The 23,373-nt window shown below is 49.8% G+C and overlaps 2 protein-coding genes across 4 annotated transcripts; one reads left to right on the forward strand and one right to left on the reverse strand.

Moving 5' to 3' along the window:
* The first annotated feature begins 429 nt into the window (after positions 1-429).
* IDH1 (isocitrate dehydrogenase (NADP(+)) 1) lies at positions 430-11,815 on the forward strand. 2 transcript variants are annotated; one of them, XM_078866134.1, is made up of 9 exons: positions 430-602; positions 3,683-3,807; positions 4,904-5,195; positions 5,942-6,047; positions 6,679-6,856; positions 7,737-7,888; positions 8,724-8,864; positions 9,769-9,931; positions 10,681-11,815. In XM_078866134.1, the coding sequence occupies exons 2-9, from the start codon at positions 3,686-3,688 to the stop codon at positions 10,781-10,783; spliced, it is 1,257 nt and encodes a 418-aa protein (XP_078722260.1). In that variant the 5' UTR covers positions 430-602; positions 3,683-3,685; the 3' UTR covers positions 10,784-11,815. The 2 variants fall into 2 exon arrangements, with proteins under 2 accessions (XP_078722260.1, XP_078722262.1); XM_078866136.1 differs by lacking the exon at positions 430-602 and adding an exon at positions 662-683.
* Positions 11,816-14,602: 2,787 nt separating this feature from the next.
* On the reverse strand, positions 14,603-23,342 carry SGO1 (shugoshin 1). 2 transcript variants are annotated; one of them, XM_078865779.1, is made up of 10 exons: positions 23,267-23,342; positions 22,270-22,315; positions 21,539-21,712; positions 20,764-20,957; positions 19,332-19,424; positions 18,863-18,924; positions 17,767-17,879; positions 16,835-17,683; positions 16,106-16,295; positions 14,603-15,460 (listed from the first exon to the last, which is right to left on the reverse strand). In XM_078865779.1, exons 2-10 carry the CDS (start codon positions 22,292-22,294, stop codon positions 15,268-15,270), a joined length of 1,893 nt encoding a protein of 630 aa, XP_078721905.1. In that variant the 5' UTR covers positions 22,295-22,315; positions 23,267-23,342; the 3' UTR covers positions 14,603-15,267. The 2 variants fall into 2 exon arrangements, with proteins under 2 accessions (XP_078721905.1, XP_078721906.1); XM_078865780.1 differs by lacking the exon at positions 23,267-23,342 and adding an exon at positions 22,781-22,823.
* Between the last annotated feature and the right edge of the window lie 31 nt (positions 23,343-23,373).

The raw sequence follows: 23,373 nt of genomic DNA on the forward strand, positions 1-23,373 counted from the left end.
AATGCTACCGTCGCCGACAGCTGCGATTCGAGACCGCCATCCAGCAGTGGATAGGTCTAGGCTGTCGCCTGGTGAGACGAGTGAGTGAAATATTTGAAAACCGACTGAGTCACTGATGCAGTCATCGTCCAAACGGCGACGAACCCGTAAGTCGTGGATTATCGCCTCTGCCAGGGCTCGCGAGAAGCCGCGGCGGCGGCGTGTGGGGAGTTCTTCACCCAGCAGCGGCCGATGGTGGCGATGACGATCATGCGCCAATTAATGTGACCACCGGCTGACGGAGGGAATTAATAACGAATGAACGTGACGTCACCAACAGCTGATTGTCACCTCGTGTGGGCGTGGCCAGATCAGCTGGACGGGGCACGCCCATTGGCCGCGGTGATGACGCCCCTCGCGCGCCATTCGCCAGGGGGCCTCACGTGCAGGTGGGCCCCGCCCCCTCGGCGCGAGGGCGGCTCCTCGTCCCCGGCGCCTTTAACAGAAGGCGGTGCCTCCATCTCGTCTCTCTCTCTCACCTCGTCTCTCTCTGTCTCTCTCACCTCGTCTGTCACCTCGTCGTCTGTCTCGCCCCGTGTCTGCTTGTCGTCACGAGCACCCAGGTGAGGCGGCCGTGGCTGATTTATTCGCCGATCGGTGCCGCGGGTTGATGGTTTCCGCCTGGCGTCAGGGTCTGGTGCAAGGTGCGGCGATGGTGCTCGGTGCTGGTCGATGTTTTACTTTGAGTTCTGGTCAAGCTCACTGCAGATTGTGCCGCGGCGTCGAGGGGTTTGCACGCACGGGTCGCCGTTTTCGGATCCGGGCTGTTGGTTTTAGGCGGGCAAAGAGGTCGGGTCAGGCGCCGTTGTTGCGGAGCGTTAAGGGGAGGCGGCGATGGGCAGCCTGGGGGGTTGGTGGAGCAGCGGGGCTCAGGGCGAGGTCTCGGGTGGCCTCGGGTGGCCTCGGGTGGCGCTGTGGGGTCGCTGACCCCCGGTGGTCCCCTGCTGGAGCGACCCCCGTGGCGGGAGGGATGCGAGACGTGACGCGGCGGGTCGAGACGGTCAGCGGTTCCCACCTCGCCCCGAGCCCCCTGGGCAGAAGAGGCTCCTTGGTTGGGGCATTCAGGGGGGGAGGGAGCGGGTGAGGGGGAAGGGGATGAGGGTTGTGTTTTTATTCGCGAGCCTCTTCCGGCGTGAGGTTGCAGTTTTTTGTTGGGAGAGGGGGAAGCGGTGAGGGGGACGTGAGACGAGGGTGAGGAGAGACGAGGTGAGGGTGACGAGGTGAGGAGAGACAGGGTGAGGGTGAGGAGGTGGTTGAGGAGCGGTTTCTGTTGCTAGGCGACGAGACTCCGCCGGTCACGATTAATTGATCGACATTGATCCCCATCTTCAGATACCTGCATCGAATAATCGAGCATTGCAATCGATGTGTGCATGCACCAGGTATGCACTTTAAATGCAATTTCCCCCAAAGTGTTACGTTTAGGCTAATGGGGCGAGTGCGACTGCGCCAACGAGACAATTAAAATAGGAGCTACCTCAGACGGGAGGCAAAAGGCGCTCGACTCCCCACTGGAATCGTGACCTGGAGAATCGTGGCGACGAATCGACTCGCGACGTTGACGCCGCGAGCTCTCGACACCCCCAACTCTCAACACCCCCTGGCGGTCGTGAGTGGCATCCCCGCAGGGGCCATTGCCGTGACCCCCGTGACTCGGGGTCATTACCGTGACCCCCGTAGGGGTCAATGCCGTGACCTCCGTGACTCGGGATTCCAGGACCCGGTCAACGTCAACCCGTCTAGTAGCTACTGCACGTGTAGTAGCTACTGCACGTGTAGTAGCTACGTTCAAGGGCCCCGCGCTAAATGCTATCAAGCTATCAATTCCGGTTCAGTGATTCTGCACTTGCTCTATTACTATAGTACTATACTGCCTTCAACTTTTATGAACGATTCGGTGTTTAAAGTTAGCGATTTATATTATCTGGCTGTATAGAAAATGAAATTAACTCCTTAAAAAAGTTTTTTTTAAACAACGGTTTTATTAACAACTTCGTTTAACTCGCGGTCGAGAAGTAGTCCATGATGCGGCACCTGCTCCCACATCAACGCTGACATGAAGTGATGACTTCGTTAACTCATTGACACGGAGCGTGGCGCCTGCTTCTTGGGCGAGGCGATTCCAGAGTTTAGGGACCGCGGCGTTTTTGAACGAACCCAATAAATATTTAATTAATGAGCCGTCCAAACAAAATGTGAATTGCTTTAAAAGAGCCATTTAATTGATTAATTGACGCCGATTTTGATACAGGCGTGTATTGTCACCGGATCTCAGTAGGTGTGCAACATTAGGAATTAATTGGACAACAGGAAGTAGACGAAATTTTGATTCCAAGATTTGACCACGACAAACAGGAGTCAAGTTAAATAAAACCGTTGAAAAAAACAATTACTTTACTATGCAAGTTGTTAAAAACAATTATTTTAATATTTGTTTTTTATTTAGGACCCCTTTATAACATATGCTACAGGGCCCCCACTAGCTTAATCCGGCACTGGGGGGGGGGGGGGGATACAACCTAGCATTGGGGGGCAATTCGAAGTGCTGTAGATGTTGATACACCGTGCACAGTGGCAGTCGCGTGCTACATGTTACCAGTCAAGAGCTGTCAACCCATGCGGATTGCCGTTTCAGGTCCATACGGCGTACAGCCGTTTCAATACGGGCAATTATTAGTATCTGTGTTTCTCCCTCGCGATGGGACTTTGTAGGATGAACGTTGAGATTTACAAGGGGCACGGGGTGACCAGTAAAGTCTGAATTGGTCTGTAATAAGGGAGGGCACTGATAATGGGTTGACAGGTATTGGCTGTGTGAGTGCAGAGTTGTGCTCTACATATACACACACGCGTATGTATATATGGCATTACAACGAGATGTCATATCGACAAGATGAGAGAGCCGTGTGTGTTATTTGGATAAATTCTGCCTGTTGTTGTAAAACAACCGAGAGTTTTGCATTTGTGCTGAGCCAGGCAGCGAGCTCCAATTGATCAGCTGAGGGTCACGCGGCTGCTCGCTCAAGGGGTTTCAGATGAAAGGGTCACGCGCGGCTGATGATGGGTTTCCTTGGGGAGGGGCTTATTGGTTGGGAGGGCGTGAGAGGGTGGGGAGGATGATGATGATGGGGAATAATTCTAAGCCATGGTGGGGCAAGGCGCCCAGATGCATGTGTGACCTGTATAGGTGCTTGCTAAAAGCACTTACCCCAACAATCTATTAAAGGCTATATGCAGGCGCTGCTCAATGAACCTAAGGGGCCGTCCATAAATGACGTCACGCACCTAGGGGGGGGTCTGACTTTTTGTGAGGCCGTGTGACGAGGGGGGGGGGGGGTCAAAAATCGTCCAAAATCGCGTGACGTCATTTATGGACGGCCCTAACGACCCGAGTTCGATACCCGCTCACGGCCAACAGCAGTGACGATTATCTGGACCAGTCCTGGGCCTCCCCGAGGTCTACTCGACCTCAAATGAGCGCATGGTGCGGCGTGTACACATCGCCGCTCGAGAGACAAAGGCGGCCAGGCGTCGTGCTGGCCACCCACACCCCCTCGTGTGCCATGCCGGCCTTTTATAGGTGCTACTCGCTAATAGCATTTGCCCGTGTGAGACTGTGGATCTCTTCGTGTCCTGTGTTCAGAACATGTCGCAGAAAATCAAGGCCGGGCCGGTGGTGGAGATGCAGGGTGACGAGATGACGCGAGTCATCTGGGACCTCATCAAGGAGAAGCTCATTCTGCCCTACATCCAGATGGACCTCCACACGTGAGCACCACTTCTCACACACAGCACCCCGCGCTTCACTCCATGCGCACAGTGCCGTGAGCACAGAACCCGGTGTTCATCGTCCAACCACTCGCTGTACAGCACCTCGTGCTGGTAAATGCGAACTGCTTTTCGTGTTTAGTTTGTTGTCCTTCCCTCGCATCTCCGATTAGCCCATTTGGCTATGTACGGTGCGAAAGAAGTTCAAAATACATCATACGTCTAATTAAATATTAGTACAATTGGCGCCCGACATTTATTCATTGTTAAATGTTCATGTAACTTAATTGTAAACATAATCTGCCCCAGCCGATTTTCACTACAGGGAATTTTTTTTGTTACGTTGATTTACGTTCGTGCAGTATTTTGAAGTCGTAGAGACAGTTGTTTGTGTGCTGGTTTCTGTTCCTTTCATCGCTGTGCTTACTTGTATTTGTTTTGCTAAGGCCATTGTGGTGGCACTGGTCACTCTTGAAAATGAGACTCATCCTGGTCTCGTTTAAGTTCTCAGCTGGTTAAACAATAATACACTTTAAAATTAAAACTCTGTGTAAGATATACTTCGTTTATGATCATAAGACTACACCCATTTTAAACCTGTAAAACAGTCTGCATTCAGCAGCTTTGCCCCTCTTTCCTCCTGATGACGATCGCTCGTGTTGTTTATTTTACCTATCTACGTAACTTTACCGAAAGACCCAAAGAATATGAATTCCTGCAGTCACGAAAGCTTTAAGTCAAGATTTATTTAACATGCACTGCTGCAGTACAGTTCATTATGTGGTGCAAAATTGAGCCCACGTGCAGAGGATTTGGAGATTCCTCCATTCGAAATCATGGCTGCACAAGCAGCTGATATTTGCGAGAGGTGATAAGTGCCGCTAACCGCTCGCAACCAGGGCTTAGTTTCTCACAGAATATTTTCTGATTCACTTTTCGGCCGGAGTAGGCACGTGACTAGTAGCCACACCCGTAAGTTAGATGGTGCACTGTGTTTGCTATGGGGGGGTTCAGAAACATATGTTCTGTACAGACCAGGCTTAAATTAAGCCCTGCTAAAAACCGACCTCGCGAACATCGTCCATGCCAACGGCAGGTACGACCTGGGCATGGAAAACCGCGATGCCACGGGCGACCAGGTGACGGTGGACGCGGCAGAGGCCATTAAGCGCTACAATGTGGGCATCAAGTGCGCCACCATCACGCCGGACGAGAAGCGCGTGGAGGAGTTCCACCTCAAGACCATGTGGAAGTCGCCCAACGGCACCATCCGTAACATCCTGGGCGGCACCGTCTTCCGCGAGGCCATCATCTGCTCCAACATCCCTCGCCTCGTCACCGGCTGGGTCAAGCCCATCGTCATTGGCCGCCATGCCTACGGGGACCAGGTGCGCGCTCGTGAACGGTGACACGTGCGGTGACTATGGGGCACCGTCCCTGCTTCACAGGGGCCTCCGTGTGAAGGGGCGGCGACTGGGCCGAGGACTGTCACAGCCGAGTGATTTTCAGGTTGCATTGTACAGTAATTTGTGTGTCAGGCCTTTGACCAAATCCCCAGGAATGTTCCCATTCTCATCAAAGCTCGGAAGTTAAGCGGTTCCTTGCCAAACTACTGCTGGATGAGGGCTTCCCCATGCTATGCGGGTCATTTTGCTTATTTGTCCGTTTTTCACTTTGGTCAGTGTGGGCTGGTGATGGCGGAGAGCACAGACGTTGGAGCATAAAAGTACAGTGCGACAGAGGATTTTTCTGCACTGTGCTCTACGGCCCTAGCTCGTAGCACCGCAGCCCTGTAACCAGCTGACGTGCACGGTGGGCACCCGCCTAAGCACTGTCCTAGCTCAGTCCTATCTGAAACGATCAGAGTCATTCCAGGTGATATGGTCACAGGCGGTTACTGTACCCGTGAGTATAGAATCTCGTTCATTTGCCAAGTGGACCTAGGGACGTGCCAAGAGAACCCAGGGTGCTGCCGTGTGTTCAAATTATTGTCACATGTTCCGCTTATCGGTCTCACGGTCCCGCGGCCACTGATCCCAGCGTGGGCGTGGTCAGGGAAGGCAGCCGGTGTCAGGCGATGCTGAAAGGTGCCCCCCTCTGCGCTAACGCCACTGCTGTACTTCTCTCCCCGTAGTACATAGCCACCGACTTCGTGGTGCCGGGCCCTGGCAAGGTGGACATCACCTTTACCCCCAAAAATGGAGGAGTGCCGGTCACCTACACCGTGCACGAGTTCAAAGGTCAGCCGAGCTGCGACCGTCCACTCAGAAACCGAGACACTTGCTGATGCGATGCTTATTCCACTCTGTTTCTCACCTTTGAACATTTCCGCGAAGACCATTAACGATTGACAGATGTCACCATGGCAACAGGCATTGCTGTACGCGTGAAGATGACTGCACGAGCAGCACGGTCTCCTGCTTTTTTACAAATCTGCGTGCATCGCAGTCTCGCTTGTGAGGACGGCCGTCGTTGCTGCCACACATGGCATTGGCCACACTTCCGCAGTTGCGGTTATTCACGTTCAACTTGGAGATCACGTGGGGCTAAAGTGCAGTGTTGGCAATTCAGAAAATGTTTCGCTCGATCTAGCAACTTTTCTGGTTTACCCCACACCTCCAATTAGCATGGTTGGCTACGTATGGTGCGAAAGAAGTTCAACATACATGCAACAAAATTCTCAAAGTGCCTAATAGTGATTTCCTGGGATGTGGACCCTAATCTGCCTTTGGGCCGATTCCAGGTTTTTGTAACGGATCTTGTGTCGGATTATTGAGTTTATTACATGGTGGATTGTTTCGCGACGTTTATGATGACTTGAGGTGCATCTCGTAACGTGGAGCGACTTTCCGCTTCGACTCTGATCTGCAGACGGTGGCGGAGTGACGATGGGAATGTTCAACACCGACGCCTCCATCACCGACTTTGCGCACAGCTCCCTCCAGATGGCGCTGGAGAAGGGCTGGCCTCTCTACCTGAGCACCAAGAACACCATCCTCAAGAAGTACGACGGGCGCTTCAAGGACATCTTCCAGGACATCTACGAAAAGTGAGAGACTCGTGCCGTGAAGGGGGGTGTTGTTGTAGGAGGCTGGCCGCCTCGGGTCCACAATGCGCTGGCAATGCTGAGGAGCTGGGTTCGAATCCAGGTTTCAGACATTCGTGGATAGACTGAGTTCTCAAATGTGGTGAGTTTGGTGGTTCCAGCCCAGTTAACAATGGCTTCATTTAATGTATATATATTCCAGGATAATGTTTTTTATTTATCCAGGAAAGGATCACGGAGTGTCCAGATTGTTTTGTCATTGGGATTCTGTATTGAGATGGTTAATAAGTGCTCGCTTGACAAGATGTTCAATCATGCATTTAGTACCAAAGATATATTTCTCTCATAAAATGTAAGAGAAAATCTGATTTATAACTATTTAAAATAACGTTATTTATTTAAACATGGGAGCCATTGTGTCACAGGATTGTGAAGCATGGGGACAACCTGGCTAATGCCTTCATCCACCAGGGAATTGATCATGGCGGATGATGATGATGAAGTTTATAGGGCATAGCCTTTGACAATCGCCCAGGAAGTAGGAGCGTCTCCCCCTGCCGTGCCGAGCGTGCCTCCGCGCAAGGCAGTACAGCAAGTTTATTCATTTCCATCTATGTATGGGGATTGAAGTGTTACCTCCATCGCATGTGTGGGTTTTCCTCGGGTACTCTGGTTTCTTCCAACATGTATGAATAACTCATTCATGGAGTTGGCCAAACATCCTAATATGAGGCCACAGAGCTTGGGAAATTGTTGCCGCCAGTTCTGGCTGCCTTCGGTGGTTCCCTCGAATCGTCCTCTCTCAAGATAGATGATGATTCGAGAGAGAGAGAGAATGAGAAATTGAGAATGAATGAAAAACTGCACGTGCGTATGTGTCCAGGGACTACAAAGCCAAGTATGAAGCGAAGAACATTTGGTACGAGCATCGGCTCATCGACGACATGGTGGCCTACGCCATGAAGTCGGAAGGCGGCTTCGTGTGGGCGTGCAAGAACTACGATGGCGACGTGCAGTCCGACTCCATCGCCCAGGGTACCGTTGCACGCCCCGCCGCGCGTGTCCACGTTCGTTCGGTGGAAATTAGACAAAGGTGTTGACAACGCGAGGGCTGGGACGACTAGATAGCCACTGCCATTGCTATGAGGTGTGTAACTTAGATGCCAGTTAATACGTTAGATTACCAATTACAATTTAGATACAAATTTCCAATTTCTTTGAAGTGTACTTTAGTATTTTTAAACACTTTTGCTGAGCACAGACTCAATGGCCCAAAACGTAAAGCAGCCAGCAACAAACAGCACGATCATGTTGTAATATGAAAGAGTTGACACGTTTTTTTTAAGTGAGCAAAGTTATTATTGAAAGAGCTTCGGGAAAAGGGATGATGGGAAGGAATTCCACAGTGGAGCAGTGTGAGGGAAGATGCAGAAAGAGGAGTGTTGTGGCTCGCAGTGTGGTGAGCGAGCTAATGGGTGGGCGGGCGAGCGGGTGGGCGGATGAGCAAATGGGCGAATGGGCGGGCGGGGGAGCGAGCAAATGGACGGGCGGGCGGGCGACTTGAGTATTGTTGCGACCTGCGGTACGGTGGTTGAGCTCGGTGGGGATGAGACGAAACAGTCGAGAATCTGGTAAATGGAGTCCTCAACATGGGTGATGGCATCAACGAGTGAAGTTAACGTTCACGGGAGTAGTAACGATGGTAGTGGCAATGGAAGAGTGGCAAGGAGTCGACCGACCACCGATAATGAAACTCCATATCTAAACGACGTGTCATTTAGAGTGAGCTCAAAGCTGTACGGGCGCGACGTGCGAGCGCGACGTGCGAGTGTGATGTGCGTGACGTGGCCGTGCGGCGGGCTCCCCGCAGGCTACGGCTCGCTGGGCATGATGACCAGCGTGCTGTTGTGCCCCGACGGCAAGACGGTGGAGGCGGAGGCGGCGCATGGCACCGTCACGCGCCACTACCGCATGTACCAGCAGGGCAAGGAGACGTCCACCAACCCCATCGGTAACGCTGCGTCGCACGGGGCGGTTCACCACGCACTACTCGCACGGGTTACAAGGGTAGTTATTTTACTTTGGTGAATAGAAATTTAGGAACGATTTTCACATTTATTCTTGACCTGAAATATAATTTAACTGTTTTAGTCGACTTACACCAACAAATCTGGTGGAGCGGTGGCACACTGGGTAGCGCACCACCCTACGAACCTGGCAATGAGTTAAATTCCCGGCTGTCGCTAACATCAGTAGCGAGCGATATCTGAACTGGCCCTAAGCCCCTCCCTCCACCCTTCTCCATTTCGCGAGTGACCAGCGTGGCGACGCACTCTCAAACAACGACCTGCCTGGCCTGTGGATGCCATCAGCTAGTAGTGGATTGACACACTGGGCTGCACACATTACACACATGTCATGTAACCGTCTAATCATCCACACCCAGTGAATCACAACACCATTTCAGTTGTCGTATGGGTTGTGTATTCTTGGTGCTTTAAGGGCCATGCAAATTTAGGCGATTAATGTGATGTTACAAACACAAATGTTAATCCTTTGTTATTCTGTTGATGCTTATTTACCGAGGAAAGCCTCCCTGAGTCTCAAGACTGCCAGGTGTTTGCAGTCAGGGGTGATATTGCTGCTGTGTTTAATCCCAATTGAGTAGTTCGCAGGTCAATTTTTCATCATTGGGATCTTTGGCCAATACAAGTTTTGTTGTTTATTTTAGTTATGGGACAAAACCATACAGCACAGAGGGAGAACATATAAACCCTACAAAGTAATATGCCTGAATCTGGTATAGAACCGAGGTCCTTCTCGCTGTGAGGCACACCCATTACCACTGCCACCCACCCATTTGTAATTGACCAGCGACAGAACCTCTTCCACCCCACCCCTCCCTCCGGACTTAGCATCGGTGTTTGCGTGGACGCGGGGGCTGGCTCACCGGGCCAAGCTGGACAACAACGTGGAGCTGACTCGCTTCTGCTCGGCGCTGGAGGCCGTGTGCGTGGAGACCATCGAGGCCGGGTTCATGACCAAGGACCTGGCAGCTTGCATCAAGGGGCTTCCCAAGTAAGGCTCCTTTCACGTCACTCGGCAGTGGGTCGATCATGGCCGATGATGATGTCGATATGCACATTGCGATCATTGAATTAAAGGCTCTCTATAACAACAGATTCTTATGTGTTACAGGATATAGATTTTGTACAATATTGTGTTGTTTTATTGCCCCATTGTGAAGGTGCTCTTGCCACTAACATTACATCTAAATAAATAATATTTTAAAAAACTTTTTTTTTAAACACGCTTTCATGAAATGTACCGTACTAGTAATGGCAGAACTCCACGACTCCAGGAAGTGGCCCTGAAGCTTGCCATAACGTAAGGGACCGTGGTGATTTACAGCCAACGTCAGTTGAGCGTGGACAATTAGACCCAAGCCGAAACATAATATATAAAAAAAATGTTTAAAAATAAATATTTTTTATGATAGAACATAATATTGTCATCAGTATGGCATACGTATACCAAGTTTGCAATCGATACCACATTGGGAAGTGGGTTAAAATTTAGTTACAAGATTTGAGGATACAATAACAACAACAGACAGAGTGAGTTAATAAAAAGCGTGTAATTATATTGCATTAGAGACCTATTAACCTTGACTCCTAGATGTGGAGATCCAGACCCACACTCCTTGCCCCTCTTCTCTCTGACTTTAACATAGTGCCTCTTTCTCTCTAAACAATAATTGTTTCGTTTCTGTGAAACATCTCGAGCTGCGGTCACAGAGACCCCCCCCCCCACATTGCGATGTGCAGCGTGAAACAGGGCGACTACCTGGAGACGTTCGCATTCATGGACAAGCTGGCCGACAACCTCAAGATCAAGCTCTCCGCAGACTCCCCCCCCCACAAGCTCTGAGATCCTCACCGCCTTCCAGCCAGCCAACCCGCCTGCCAGTCCAGCCACCGCCGCACATCTGATACGCCTCGCCCAGCCCGCCACGGGCATTTGCGAGCCAAGCGCACCGCACGGCACCTCCTCCCACTGACCCCCAGGTAGCGGTTAAACAGCCGAGCAGGTGAGATTCTTTACCGCGCTCGTTTGAACGAGTTGCCACGGCAGGTGAAATGCCCAGCGCGGCAGGTGGCGGTGGAGTGACCTCTGCTGGGTTTTCACTGGCCACTGGGAGTTGATGCCGTATAACCTCGAATGACACCAGACTTCGACCACGTCAAGGTGTAGTGCACGCAACACGTGTACTGTGTACTACGTGTAGGGTGGCTGTTACATGCGTTACACTTTAACTGGGGACATTGGTAACCGTGCGTATGACACTTGGGGTGAAATCTCCCACATCCATGAAGTGGAAGGAATCCTTTTGTCTTTGGAGCCGACCTCTACCTCTGTGCAGGTTAGCAGAATGATGAATGCATTCCTGTTAATATTTCTGTTTGCTCCAAAGATTGAGTTTTTCTTAAACATTGTGCTTGTGCAGATTTTCGCTGCTCAATCCCGTGCCTTGTGGTTCGGATGAGGCAAGGGCAGCTGTGTGGTTTATAGACAACCGGAATGCCTACTGAAGAATTACAACTATCAGTAACTGTGGAGTCATTGACCAAGGTTCACGTTAACCTGTGTGCTCAAGGTTTATGCACAAGTTGGAACGGTTAAGCATTTTACAAATGCTTAATTTCAGAATTCTTCATGCGTGACCTGTGGCGGTCTCACGTGACAAGGCCTTGTCGTATAAAGGCTTTTCACGAGTCATTTTTATACGCTGTGAACTAGGAAGGAGTTTTTTTAGCGATGAGTTGTATGGACTACTGTGATTCAAATCGGTCAATGCAAACAACACTGCTGTTGGCCAGTTTACCCGTGTGGTTGTACTTAGGAGTAATTTTCGGAACACGAAGCATTGGTTTAACTAATAAAACCACAATGTCAACACCTGCCTGTCTGATGTAATGGCCATTTATTGCCAGTAGTACCACCACCCATCTCATCCATACTGCATTCCAATATCACACTGCAGGTTACAACACTGCTGTCTTCGCTTTCCCAAGCTCTTGTACAACCTTCAAGAAACAAGACATCTTGTACATTAATAATAATGAATCTCGAAAGTGCTGTACAGGACACAGCAGCAGCAGCAGACACGCAGAATAAAAACATACATTTTAAGAATGATTTACAAGATGAACGAAAAGTGTAATAAGCGGAAGCGTACAAATAGGTCGTAAAGCGCATTTTTTAAATGTCCACAGAGCATTCCATAGTCTGAGGGCTACACGGGAAAAAAGTGTCACCCATAAACCAAAACCTAAGACCTGGGGAAAGATCTGCATCCCCAGATCTTAGGAACCTTGAAGGGACTTGGTGCAGCATGTCAATGATGTAAGCTGGGGCAAGATGGTTCACCGCTTTGTAAGTTGTGATTTTAAACTGTATTCTATGTGAAACTGGAAGCCAATACAGGGAGGCCACAATGGGTCGAATGTGTGAAGGTCAACAGTCCTGCTGTTTGTTTGTTTCACACCTGATGACGGTTGCTTGTGTTGCGATCGAAACGTCGTGATTATTTATTTTTTCTAACTACGTGACTTTATCGAAATAACCACAGTCTGGATTCCTGCAGTCACGAAAGCTTCAAATCAAGATTGAAGGTGTTATGGATAACACCCTCGCAGCCGCATTCTGACAATGCTGCAAATGGATCAGCACCTTCTTAGTCACGCCAGGAGGTAAGACGTTACAATAGTCTATGCGAGATGAGATGAAGGCATGGACCAGCTTTTCTGTATCTGAGGCAGAGAGAAGGGTTCGGATACAGGAGATATTACAAAGGTGGGAAAATGAAGTCTGATTTTTCTTAATGAGCCTCAAAGGACAATGTGGGATCGGTCCGAGATGACCCCTAGATATGCAGGGGTGGGAAAAACCTAACTTTTTCGGATCCGAATTAGAGGTTTAAAGTTTAAACCTTAATTAAACCTAATAAACTTCATGGTTTTATTCACAATACTCCCAGATCAGTACTGGTCCTCCAACGAGTCTGTCGTCACCCTCGGACATATAACTGCATTCGGTGAACGCCGCATAATTGCTCTTGAGGTAGACCAACTTCTCCACCGAACTGGGTGCCAAGCTGTTCCTGAGCTCGCTGCGTATGAAGCCCATAGTTGAGAAGTTGTGCTCCGAGGCTGCAGAGGATGTCGCCGTGGTGAACAGCTGGACGCCGATCTTCTGAAGATCGGGCCAGGCCACGCCGTCAGACTGCCAATACTGCCAAGGTGTCTTGTGTCCCTTGAGCAGCATAGTGAATCTCAACCCGCCGGCATCCTTCTCCTACTGCGCCGAAATGACGTACTCGGTGAGCTGCATAAAGAGCGCCTCGCCATCAACCGCCGTCTCATCGTCGATCGGCGTCGCCAGTAAGATGTTCTACAGCTCTTCGATTAGCCGGGCTCAAGCCCTCTCCAATGAAGCGAGGATCTAAGATACGCCAGTCCATGGGCCTTTCCGTACATAAACTGAAAGCGACTTGCTGCCAACTTGATCAGGTCGTTGATCTCTTCAGTGCTCGCATGACCGTCTTCGTGCAACTTGGCAAACTCAGCAGGGAGGGCGTGAAAATCCGGCAAGACTTCAGACTGGTACGGAATCTTGGGAGCTCGCAATACACGCGACGCGTGGTACCCGCGCTATCCCAGCGCTCACCAAGCCCTGCTACGGCTGGTACCTCACCTGCCCACGGGGTCTACGCGATGACGGTGCATCGCATGCCGTGCTGTGCTAGCGCCGGCCTCTCGGCAACCCACCCCGTGCTGTCTGCTACGCGAGAACATAGTGACATGCCCGATGTCACTACACATGCATTCAGGTGCCTCATTGCCTGCTCACTCTTCTTGTGATGGTTGAATCTGGTGCGACAATGTTTGCAGACGACACTTCAACTTGTGCGGCTCCGGATCACCGGTGAAGTCGTGCCAAAACTGGCCCATCGAGCGTGTTCTGGCCTTCCCTGCGTTCACCGTCTCGTCGGCCACTCCATTCTTCTCCATCAAAATGACGACATCACTATCACATTCTTCGGAATCGAGTAAATCCTCATCCAGGTCCTGATCGTGGTGGAAACTGGGTTTGTTTGATAACGCAAGTGACTCTGGTAATGTCAAGATTTCTGATTTCCGGGCTCCGCCCTTCAGGAGTCCATTACTTCAGTCAGACTTCCTGCAAAAACCAAAATGCCGTCTTTTTATAATAAACCTCACCCTAGTTGGACCTTTGGGATAGAGGTTTTTTTTTTATTTAAACCTTATCAAACCTAATTGTTTTATACCTCGCATTGCCACCCATGGAGATTTGTGACTTCCTGTGCCTTACTAATTACGTGTCAATCGTAATGTTGAAGGGTGCAACGCCTCACTTTTAGCACCTCGTTCAATTGTAGGAAGTTTTAATGCACCCACCTTTTGATGGAAGCCAGCGCCGAAGTAAGCATAGAGGCAGACGAAAGAATATTGGACTCAGTATGCAAGTAAATTGAGTGTCGTCCGCATAGCAATGAAACTTTAGGCCAAGTTTCGGTGCAAGTGACCCAGTTGGACCATGGAAATACAAAAGAGAAGAGGGCCAAGAACTGAACCCTGAGGAACCCCAAATGAAATTGGGCTGAGAACAGATTTAAAATGAGTAGTTTGTTGCAGACTGCTTGGAATTTTGGGCCTTTGTTCAGAAACTCTTTTGCTGTATTCTCATGACACAGATGCCACTTGCTGAGTGTCATGGTGGCAGAGCCGGTGTTTTATCCCCATCCCCTCCAGCCATGCGGCGGTGCAATCGGTCGCCTTGCATACCCCGCTGACAACATCGCACAGTTCCAGATTTTATTAACAAACCCACAGATTAAAACAAAAATTATGCTTTGTAAAGATGCAACATTCAAATGAGTGGTGACATGGCCTCGCGGCAACGCGTTATTCACTTGTTGTGGCAGCACATTCTAATCAAGAGGCCACCCTGGTTAACGCTACGCATATAATTAACTGTAAAAGTGTGCAGTCTGCTTCACAGTGGACGTTAACTATATCCTGTAACGGCATTAAAAAGAGTAGGCCATTGTTCTGGTATCAACGTCAGAAGTTGTAAAATGACAAAGCAAATCCGTCAACTTGTATACAAACCTTGAGCACAGGTTAACGTGAACCTTGGTCAATGACTCCACAGTTAATGATATTGATTGAGACATGGAAATCGCCTCCCTACTGCAAAACTTGGGCAGAACCCTCTGGAATAAAAGTCATGAGGGTAATCCTTTCCTGGTAAAAAAGCTTAAAAATAACACATTCAAAACAATTGGAAGTTACCAAGTCAACTCTTGCAATAACCCATGAAAAGTTTTGTTAATTGTATTCTTGAATGCAATATAAAGCAGGTGGCGGGTTAGCCGATGCAACATCGGCCTCCTCAAAACAAGACATCTGGGGAATAGTTCTGGCGCCTCGCGTCTGCCGCTTTTTCTTCTTCTGTTCAGTCTTGTAGATCGGAGAGGAGAGGAATTGTGCGTCCGTGAACTCGTCACCTCGCCGTAGCTTCCTGAACACACAGGAGGCAATAGTTGGACACTTAAGACAACTTGTTAAAGTCGGGCCGCCAAAGTCAATGCTACTCAACTCACTGCCGCAGTGTGGGCAACGGCAAATGTATCCATCCGACTACCTCGGACGCTGCCAAATGGATTTACAAACTCAACATTGTCAGAAACTCGTCCGTCGCTCTTAATTCCATATAAAAAAATATAAACAAGGCTCCAAGACAATCGAGGTGGCTCCACATTAGAGCGAGCGGCTCGCAATTGTAAAAAAAATCCTCTGGGGTCGATACATGATTATCATACTCTTTGGTTGGAAAGAACAAAAGAATGGATTCCTGCAGTCACGAAAGCTTCAAATCAACATGATTATCACTTTATGATGCAGTCAACAGTGTTTGTCATATGGACAGACTAACCATTGCCACATTAATGTGGAATTCTTACCATTGGTTCAGAGCTGTAAACAGGAGCGGAATGATATCTCAACGCTCGTTTGAGCAGAAAATCACTTGAAGTAATTTCTGGTGTGACAAATGCGTGCAATAGCAACGTATGTTGAACGTCTTTCGCACCATACGTAGCCAACCGTGCTAATTAGAGGTGCGGGGGAAGGACAACGAAGGGCTGTGCAGTCAAGCAACACTCACGTATTGATTTTTGGCAGCTTGTAGTTCACTAGTGACCTGCAGCGGCGTTCCGAGGTCGGCATCACAGATATGTTGGGCCTCTTGGGTTCACTCAGCATCAGCTGGTGGCCGTGTGCCGGTGGGGTGCCGGTGACAGCCGTCGCCTCATTGGTTCGGTCGACGAGTTGCTGGGGGATTGCAACGCTCGCCTCTGTGCACGCACAAGGGCAGTGTGCGGCATCACGAGTTTGGAACTTTAATTTTATCAGTGAAATTAATTACCATGTGACTGGGGAGTGGAAAAATCGGAAGCATTTAACACCATTGTATGGTGGCACCAAAGCAATTCACCAACTTACAACCCGTGCCATACAATGGCCAATAACACTTAGACATCATTTTATACAATCTGTTGCCATTCCAAAAATGTATTGCTTTCCAAAAAAATATTCTTAATTTCAGCTGGATTTTTGGACTAACTTTATTGAAACACTTCTTTCTGGTTGTCACATTTACAAAAACATATCCTGCAGCATTTACCACCAATGCACGTCCTAAAGGTGAAACTCCTCACTTCAACTGCTGAAGATACCCATGGTAGTGCTTGGCGAAAGCTGGAGAGAATAAATGCTCAAACTTGGATCCTTCAGTCATCACCCACTTGCCCATGACGCTACGAGTAGGTGATCGACCATGGTCCTTTGCTAACTGGACACAACCCACGCCCCGGCTCATGTCAGCACCACTCACCGGCCAATGTGCTTGATGCACTGCACTTTTTATTTGCAGGCATAGTCAGTGAAGGTATTGGCACCAGCTCCTGCTCTTCCTCTGCCGCCACCGCCACTCTGGACGTGAAGCGAAAGGGGGTCTTATACAACATCTCCTTCAAATCAAAGTCGAATGCATCGTCGTCATCCCCGGCTCTATCATCAAGGCCTCCCCCTCCTATCGGCGAAGATTTGTACTTCACATTTCTCACCCTTCTTGTCTTCTCGACTGTCGCCACACTCTCGCTCCGGGTGTTACGCTGCGCCTTGTTGGCGGCTCCCGCTTGTGAGAGCTTGTTCACGAGATGAGCAGATTTAATCTTCCCAGACTTGGAACGTACCCTGGGCCTGCCGCCATTCTCCTTGTCATTCTCCTTGTCATTCTCCTGCTCATCCCAACGAGCCGCGGTTCCCTCGGCCTTGCTGGGTGTAGACTGCACCGAGGCCAGAGTGGGGTCCTTTGCATTTTCCGTCTTGTTAGTCCTGATGACTTCGATGCTGACGGAGCAGTCGCACGTCATCTCCATGTCCAATTGGCTGTACACGGTCTTCTCGGTGGTAGTGCTCGTGTTGGGCACCGGCTCGCTGAAGCTGTCCACCTCCAAGGCGGGAGTCTTGCACTCGGTCACGCCGGCCGCATTCATCTCTTCATTGACAATAGTGAGGACCGGGTTGGTGGTCAAGTCTTTACGCCGGCGTGAGGTGATGTAGGAGGGCAGGGTTGGTTCTAAGGCCAAAGCCACAGGCAGACGCTCGTTCTCCTCTGTGGCGGTCGTGTCCAAGAAGCTGAGCTTAAGCCCCGAAAGCCTTGCGGTGGTGGCAACTGGCCCTGCAAATATAAACACGAATGATAACGAAGCCAGGTCGTGCGCCATGATGTGTGCGCTTCCCCTCACGAGCTGTCTCACTCACCAGGGCTGCGTGGCGAGCACTCGTTTCGCTTCTCAGGAGCAGAGACCTCTTCCTCCTTGCGGCTCATTCCTACTGGAATCCGCTGCGGCATCACGATCTGTGAAGGTAAAGCTCTACACACACATGTCGTTCAAATGTCTCCAATCGTCAGCTACAATTTTGGCCATGGCAAAAAAATATACAATCCATAAATTGTTTAAGGGATAAAAATCTAGTGAATGTAAGTTCAGTAATGCTCTGCAACATCAGTTTGTCCTCAGTATTACCCACTATAATCACCCAGAAATATCTGTCCGTCTCGCGCGTGACGTCACTCCACATGAGGCCCGCCCCCCCTCATTAATATTCATGAGTGAGTGGATTTTTACACGAACGCAGAGGAAGGTTGAGCTGAATTAAATAATTTATTATGCAAAGTCGCTTCAAATGAAGTTTCTGTACAGAAAGTGACCGTAAAAAATAAATATATGCAGCACAGTGCTACATCCGTGCGTGGCGTCACTGCAAAAGAGGCCCCTCCCTCTTCATTAATATTCATGCCCGCGTGGAAATTTACACGAACGCACAAGAAGGTCGCGCACTCCACATGTCGCACCCCTCCCCTCATTAATAATCATGAGCGGGTGACGTCACTCCACATGCCGCACACATCCCCAATAACCATTAGCGGGTGACGTCACTCGACATGAGCAACCACCCCCTCATTAATAATCACGAGGTTAATTTTTCTCTTGAGTATTTCAGATTTACTGTAATATACACCCGTCCTTGGACGGGCAAAAAAACTAGTTTACTTATAAGTATTAGTACAGAGGCCACGGGTATCATTCAAAGCAAAACACATGCATATCTCCAAAGTGATATTTGCATTGGTGTATCTCTCAAAGTTTTGGATAATAACCCTTTGATCCATTTGGCTAGATTGATTTGGGCAATTCCCCAAAAGCAACACAATGGTATATTAAAATTCCATTCATATCAAATCATCTATAGGAGTTATCGTGACACCTAGTTCGACGAACAGAGCCAATGGATTGACAATTTAAATCCTGGAACAATATAGGTTGTAAAGAACACCGCTGAGGTACATCCTTACTGTGCAGTTGATGCTCCAAATTCGTTTTCCACAACCCTTGCTTGACCCGGAGTGAATTTCTTCTGTGAAAAGCACCGATCGACACGGCATGTCAAACGACTTCAAAGACAAAGATCCCCTGTATAGCCTGAACAGACTAAGGGATGGCCCTTAGAGAGCACCTATGTAGGCCAGTACGGTACACGAGGAGGTGGGTGGCCAGCACCACACCCGACGGCCATCGTCTCCCCAGTGGCGATGTTCACACATCGCACCGGGTACTCATTTGAGGCCGAGTCGACCGAGGGGAATGCCCAGGACCCGTTGAGATATTTGTCACTGCTATTGGCCGTGAGCAGAAATCGAACTCGGGTCGCCGGCTTCATAGCGCAGTGTGTTAACTGCAACACTACTGGTCCTCAAACGACTTTGCACACCACACACGCCATAGCCGCACGCACATGACATGCGCGTGGTCATGCCCACTCACCATCTGGGCGCACGCCTTGAGCCCTGCAGACAGCAGCTCGGCATTGTTATTGCAAACGTGGACGAGGAGATCCTGCAATGTTGCGACCACATTCTACAAGAGAGAGAAATTCCACGTTAGCTCTCAATCTAAGTTCCTCGCACACGTAACCCCTTTTCAGCAGTATAACAAAGACAATGATTTCCCGTATCGCCTTAAGACTGTTGGGACAAGGGCTGTTAGCGAGCACCCATGAAGGCCGGCACGGCGCACGCGTGGGTGAGTGGCCAACACCACACACGGCCACCTTTGTCTCCCCAGGAAATGTTTACACACTGCACCAGGTACTCAATCACCACTGTTGTTGGCCATGAGCAGGAATCGAACTCGGGTCCCCAAATTCCTGGCGCAGCACGCCAATTGCTACACTACCGCTCCCCACAGCAGTATATATATGCATACACAAAATATTCCAAACCTAAATAATAAGCACAGCAATCTTTTAAAATGCGTGTGAATATATGTTTTTGCAGCTCATACAGATGTAGTGTAATAACGCGGGATGCTGACGGGGAGTGGTACTGGCAGCAGGGGGCAGTACACACGTCAGCAGGAGGAGATCGAAAGGGAAGCCCAGGAAAGGGGTCGTCTGGAAGCCGAGAACCTGCTCGTAGGTTCTAGAAAAGGGGGCATGGCAAGGACGGGGCTCGCGGCTGTTTGCTGGAAGTGAATCCCCTCGCTGTGTTGCTGTTCGCCACCCTCGTCGCCGCCGTCTCGACCATCTTAGACGCCGCTAGCCAGCCAGCCTGCCAACTGTTATATATAGCGCTAGGTAGTGCCGTCCAAGGAGACGGATGTGCGACTAGCGTGCGAGCACGTGGGGCGCGGTTAGCTCCCCAACGTGTAGAATAAAAGAGGTTGCCTTAAGAAACCTGTCTCCGACTAAGTCACTACACATACAATATCATTCAAGCCACCCTCATCTTCTAGCGGTCTCACTTTGTGCCATCAGACGCTCGCACCAACTAGCACGGCTGCCGTTTGCGTGAACTTCATTCCTCCACATACGTTGAGGACTCCGTCCACCAGACTATTTGGTCTCATCCACACTGCAGATCACAACAACGCTCTTTTTGCTCTACTTTGGAATTCACTCCAATGTCTCTTTTGCCAAGTTCTTATAACCTTGCTTAAGTCAAGAAAAGTATTGACATTTACGTATTAACAACTCTTATAACTGCTTTTTGTGTTTAGTTTCTTGTCCTTCCCCTGCGCCTCCGATTAGTACGGTTGGCTACGTACGGTGCGAAACAAGTTCAACATATGTACATACAATAATGCCACTTTGGGCCTGTGCTCAGCAACTTTCAATTACAAAATCCAAAAGGTTCTCCACCAAGCGTGGGCACCGAGACGCCGCAGCGACGGAGCCCGTCGTCCCACCACCACCCACCTGGGCCTCCTCGCAGCTCGTCTCAGCCACGTTGAGGTGCCTCTTGAGCACGGAGGCCTTTAACATCTGCACGTAACACGTGTGTCGCATCTCGTTCATCAGGCTGATCGCCATGCTGCCCTTGTGCTTCTCTGCCTCCAGTGCCAGTGCCAGCGCCTTGTTGCTCGCCAGAAGTGTCTGCCGCGATGACACATCTGCACGGGAGAAAAAAAGATTGAAAAACATTTGCCGGAGGCTTTGGATGGCGATCAATGACAAGCATGGAAAACGTCTCTTGCCAATATGCCACAAGCCTACTGGTGCTTACTCTCATCACAGATTGCCATCATTACTACATAATCACACTACGTGAGATATTGTACGATATGGGCAGCCGTTATCAGCACACCCCACACTCCATTCTCCCACAGTCTTAGTTTACCCTACAGGGAGATTATTGTTGCTTGAACATCATATTTTTCCCTTTACAGTGGAAGACCATGCAGGTTCAATTACACCGTCTCTCATGCTTTGACCTCATTTTATAAAATGTGTTTTATGAACTGCTTTTGCCAAACGTTTGTTAATCCTGCAAAATGTGTTTAACAAGACTGAATTCCGACGAGACCTAGAATTGTTAAAACAGCCCAGAGTTTACTTGCTTCAACAAATATTCCTTGATATTGGTTTGGCTGATGGAATCATAAAAAATGTGTACATGTGGAAACAAACTAAATTGCTTATATGCTTTACGAATCCACTATATCATTTGACAGGCAGGGCCTGGCACACTTACTCAGTCGCCTCGTCTTGGCCTTCGTCGCCAGGTTGTGAGTCACGGTGGCATTCGTCCGGGAGAGTTTTAGGATTCGTTTGTTTGATATTTTTTCCTTTAATCGAGCGAGGCTTTCCTTGTGGGACCTCATTTTGGGCACGTCCTTCGGGGGTTGGGCCACACCGCTGGAGGTCCCTGTTACAATCACCAAGTGACGACATCAACTGCATTTATCCAGCAATGCACGGCACAGTATAGTTACACAATATGTCCACAAACACAGCTCTACAGTATTCAAAACATCGCATTCTTTAAGCCGTAAAAAAAGTACTGGCAATACAAGCCGACACTCAACGGCACGAGTTCTCAGCAGGGTTGGGGAACAGTGTATGATGGAAAAAAAAGTAACTTTCCTAAGTTGACTGGGGAAAGGCAATGCCTAGCTAAAGATTGCCCCTTTGTAACGACCGCTACAGGGTATGTCCATCCATCATCTCCCGTCTGGCCGAATAGCGAGATCATTGCCACGCCACCTTTTCCCAGTCCTCAACCTCATGGATTTGACAATTTTGCTTCAACATCGGTGCAGTATTAAACAGTCTGGGCGCCCTATTTTTCTCGCCCCCTCAATGTTGCCTTGTAGGATAGCAGGATAGTTTCTGGATCTACTGATGTGGCAAGAAACTGAACTTCAACAACCCAAGTGCTCACACGTCACGGACAACGACGGCCCCAGGCGACACGGCACTCACCGTGGCACTCTCTCTCGCGGGCCATAGTTCCACCTGAGGCCACCACCTGGACATGGCAAAGTGGGGACATTGTGGACAGGTGAGAACAGGCGAGCACGAAGAAGCCCCTAGGGTGCCGACACATCTTAGTCATGACACAAGCCAGGCTACCCCTGATAGCCAGGCGTGGTGGTGGTATAGTACATGCTTGTATAGAGATGGAGTTCGTGGATAACCAAACCAGGTACCATCCGATAAGCGAGACATCCATCTGACAGCTCAACCAAGCCCTGTTGCCAGGAGGCGGTGCAGTGTGTTTATTGACGGCTATCCGTACCACAGGTGAGACCCCCCACCCCCTTGTGTGCACGGTTTCTCTAACCACCCCAGTGTCCTTCCCTCATTATTAAAAGAGAATGAAACAGCAATTCCCAAAGCAGGATGTTATTTACAACCACAACACACCTGCAATAACAACTATAAGAACACAACACAAACATACCACATTACAACCAAACAATTATACTACAACCGCAGCAGGAGGCGACTGGCGAGTGTGCAGCAGCAGGAGGCCAGGGTGCAGCAGGAGGAGGCGAGGGTGCAGCAGGAGGAGGCGAGGGTGCAGCAGCAGCAGGAGGCCAGTGTGCAGCAGCAGGAGGAAGAGGAGGCTGTCTGAGTGTTTCTGCCACCGCCACCATCATCATTACAGCCGAACACGCACAACCCTCAAGTCACTCCACTGCTGGATGAGCCCCACCACGCCGTACGGCATCGTCGTGGGAGTGATTTGACCATACTTCACCACGCTGGTCAGGGGGGGTTACAACGCAGACGTTGGGGACGCAACGGATTTCTGCCGCCCACCCTCAACAACAATCAGCTCAACTACACCATTACCTAGGCGACAACGTGGCGACACATCGTTGGCTAATCATCAATAATGATAATTGTGATTATAATAACAACGGTGATGATAACGATGATGATAACGAGGAGTGTTGGCGAGGAGTGTTTTTACCCTGCGAGGAAGCGACGGTGGCCGCGGGCACCAAACAAACAACGGGATTACAAATTCAAACGCTCGCGGCGGCTTCTCATTGGCCCAGCCCGCACCACGTGACGTCG

Source organism: Lampetra fluviatilis, chromosome 21, assembly GCF_964198595.1.
Source record: "Lampetra fluviatilis chromosome 21, kcLamFluv1.1, whole genome shotgun sequence".
NCBI lineage: Eukaryota > Metazoa > Chordata > Hyperoartia > Petromyzontiformes > Petromyzontidae > Lampetra > Lampetra fluviatilis.

Excerpts from the sequence above, each read along its gene's own strand:
- IDH1 (XM_078866134.1), top strand. The coding sequence starts at position 3,686 with ATGTCGCAGAAAATCAAGGCCGGGCCGGTGGTGGAGATGCAGGGTGAC. Across the intron at positions 3,808-4,903 it reads ATCCAGATGGACCTCCACAC|GTACGACCTGGGCATGGAAA; the intron begins GTGAGCACCACT and ends TGCCAACGGCAG. Across the intron at positions 7,889-8,723 it reads GTCCGACTCCATCGCCCAGG|GCTACGGCTCGCTGGGCATG; the intron begins GTACCGTTGCAC and ends GGCTCCCCGCAG.
- SGO1 (XM_078865779.1), bottom strand. The coding sequence starts at position 22,294 with ATGGCCCGCGAGAGAGAGTGCCACG. Across the intron at positions 17,880-18,862 it reads TTTGGAGCATCAACTGCACA|AGCTTTACCTTCACAGATCG; the intron begins GTAAGGATGTAC and ends ATGTGTGTGTAG. Across the intron at positions 16,296-16,834 it reads TGCATCAAGCACATTGGCCG|AGGCGAGCGTTGCAATCCCC; the intron begins GTGAGTGGTGCT and ends GTGCGTGCACAG.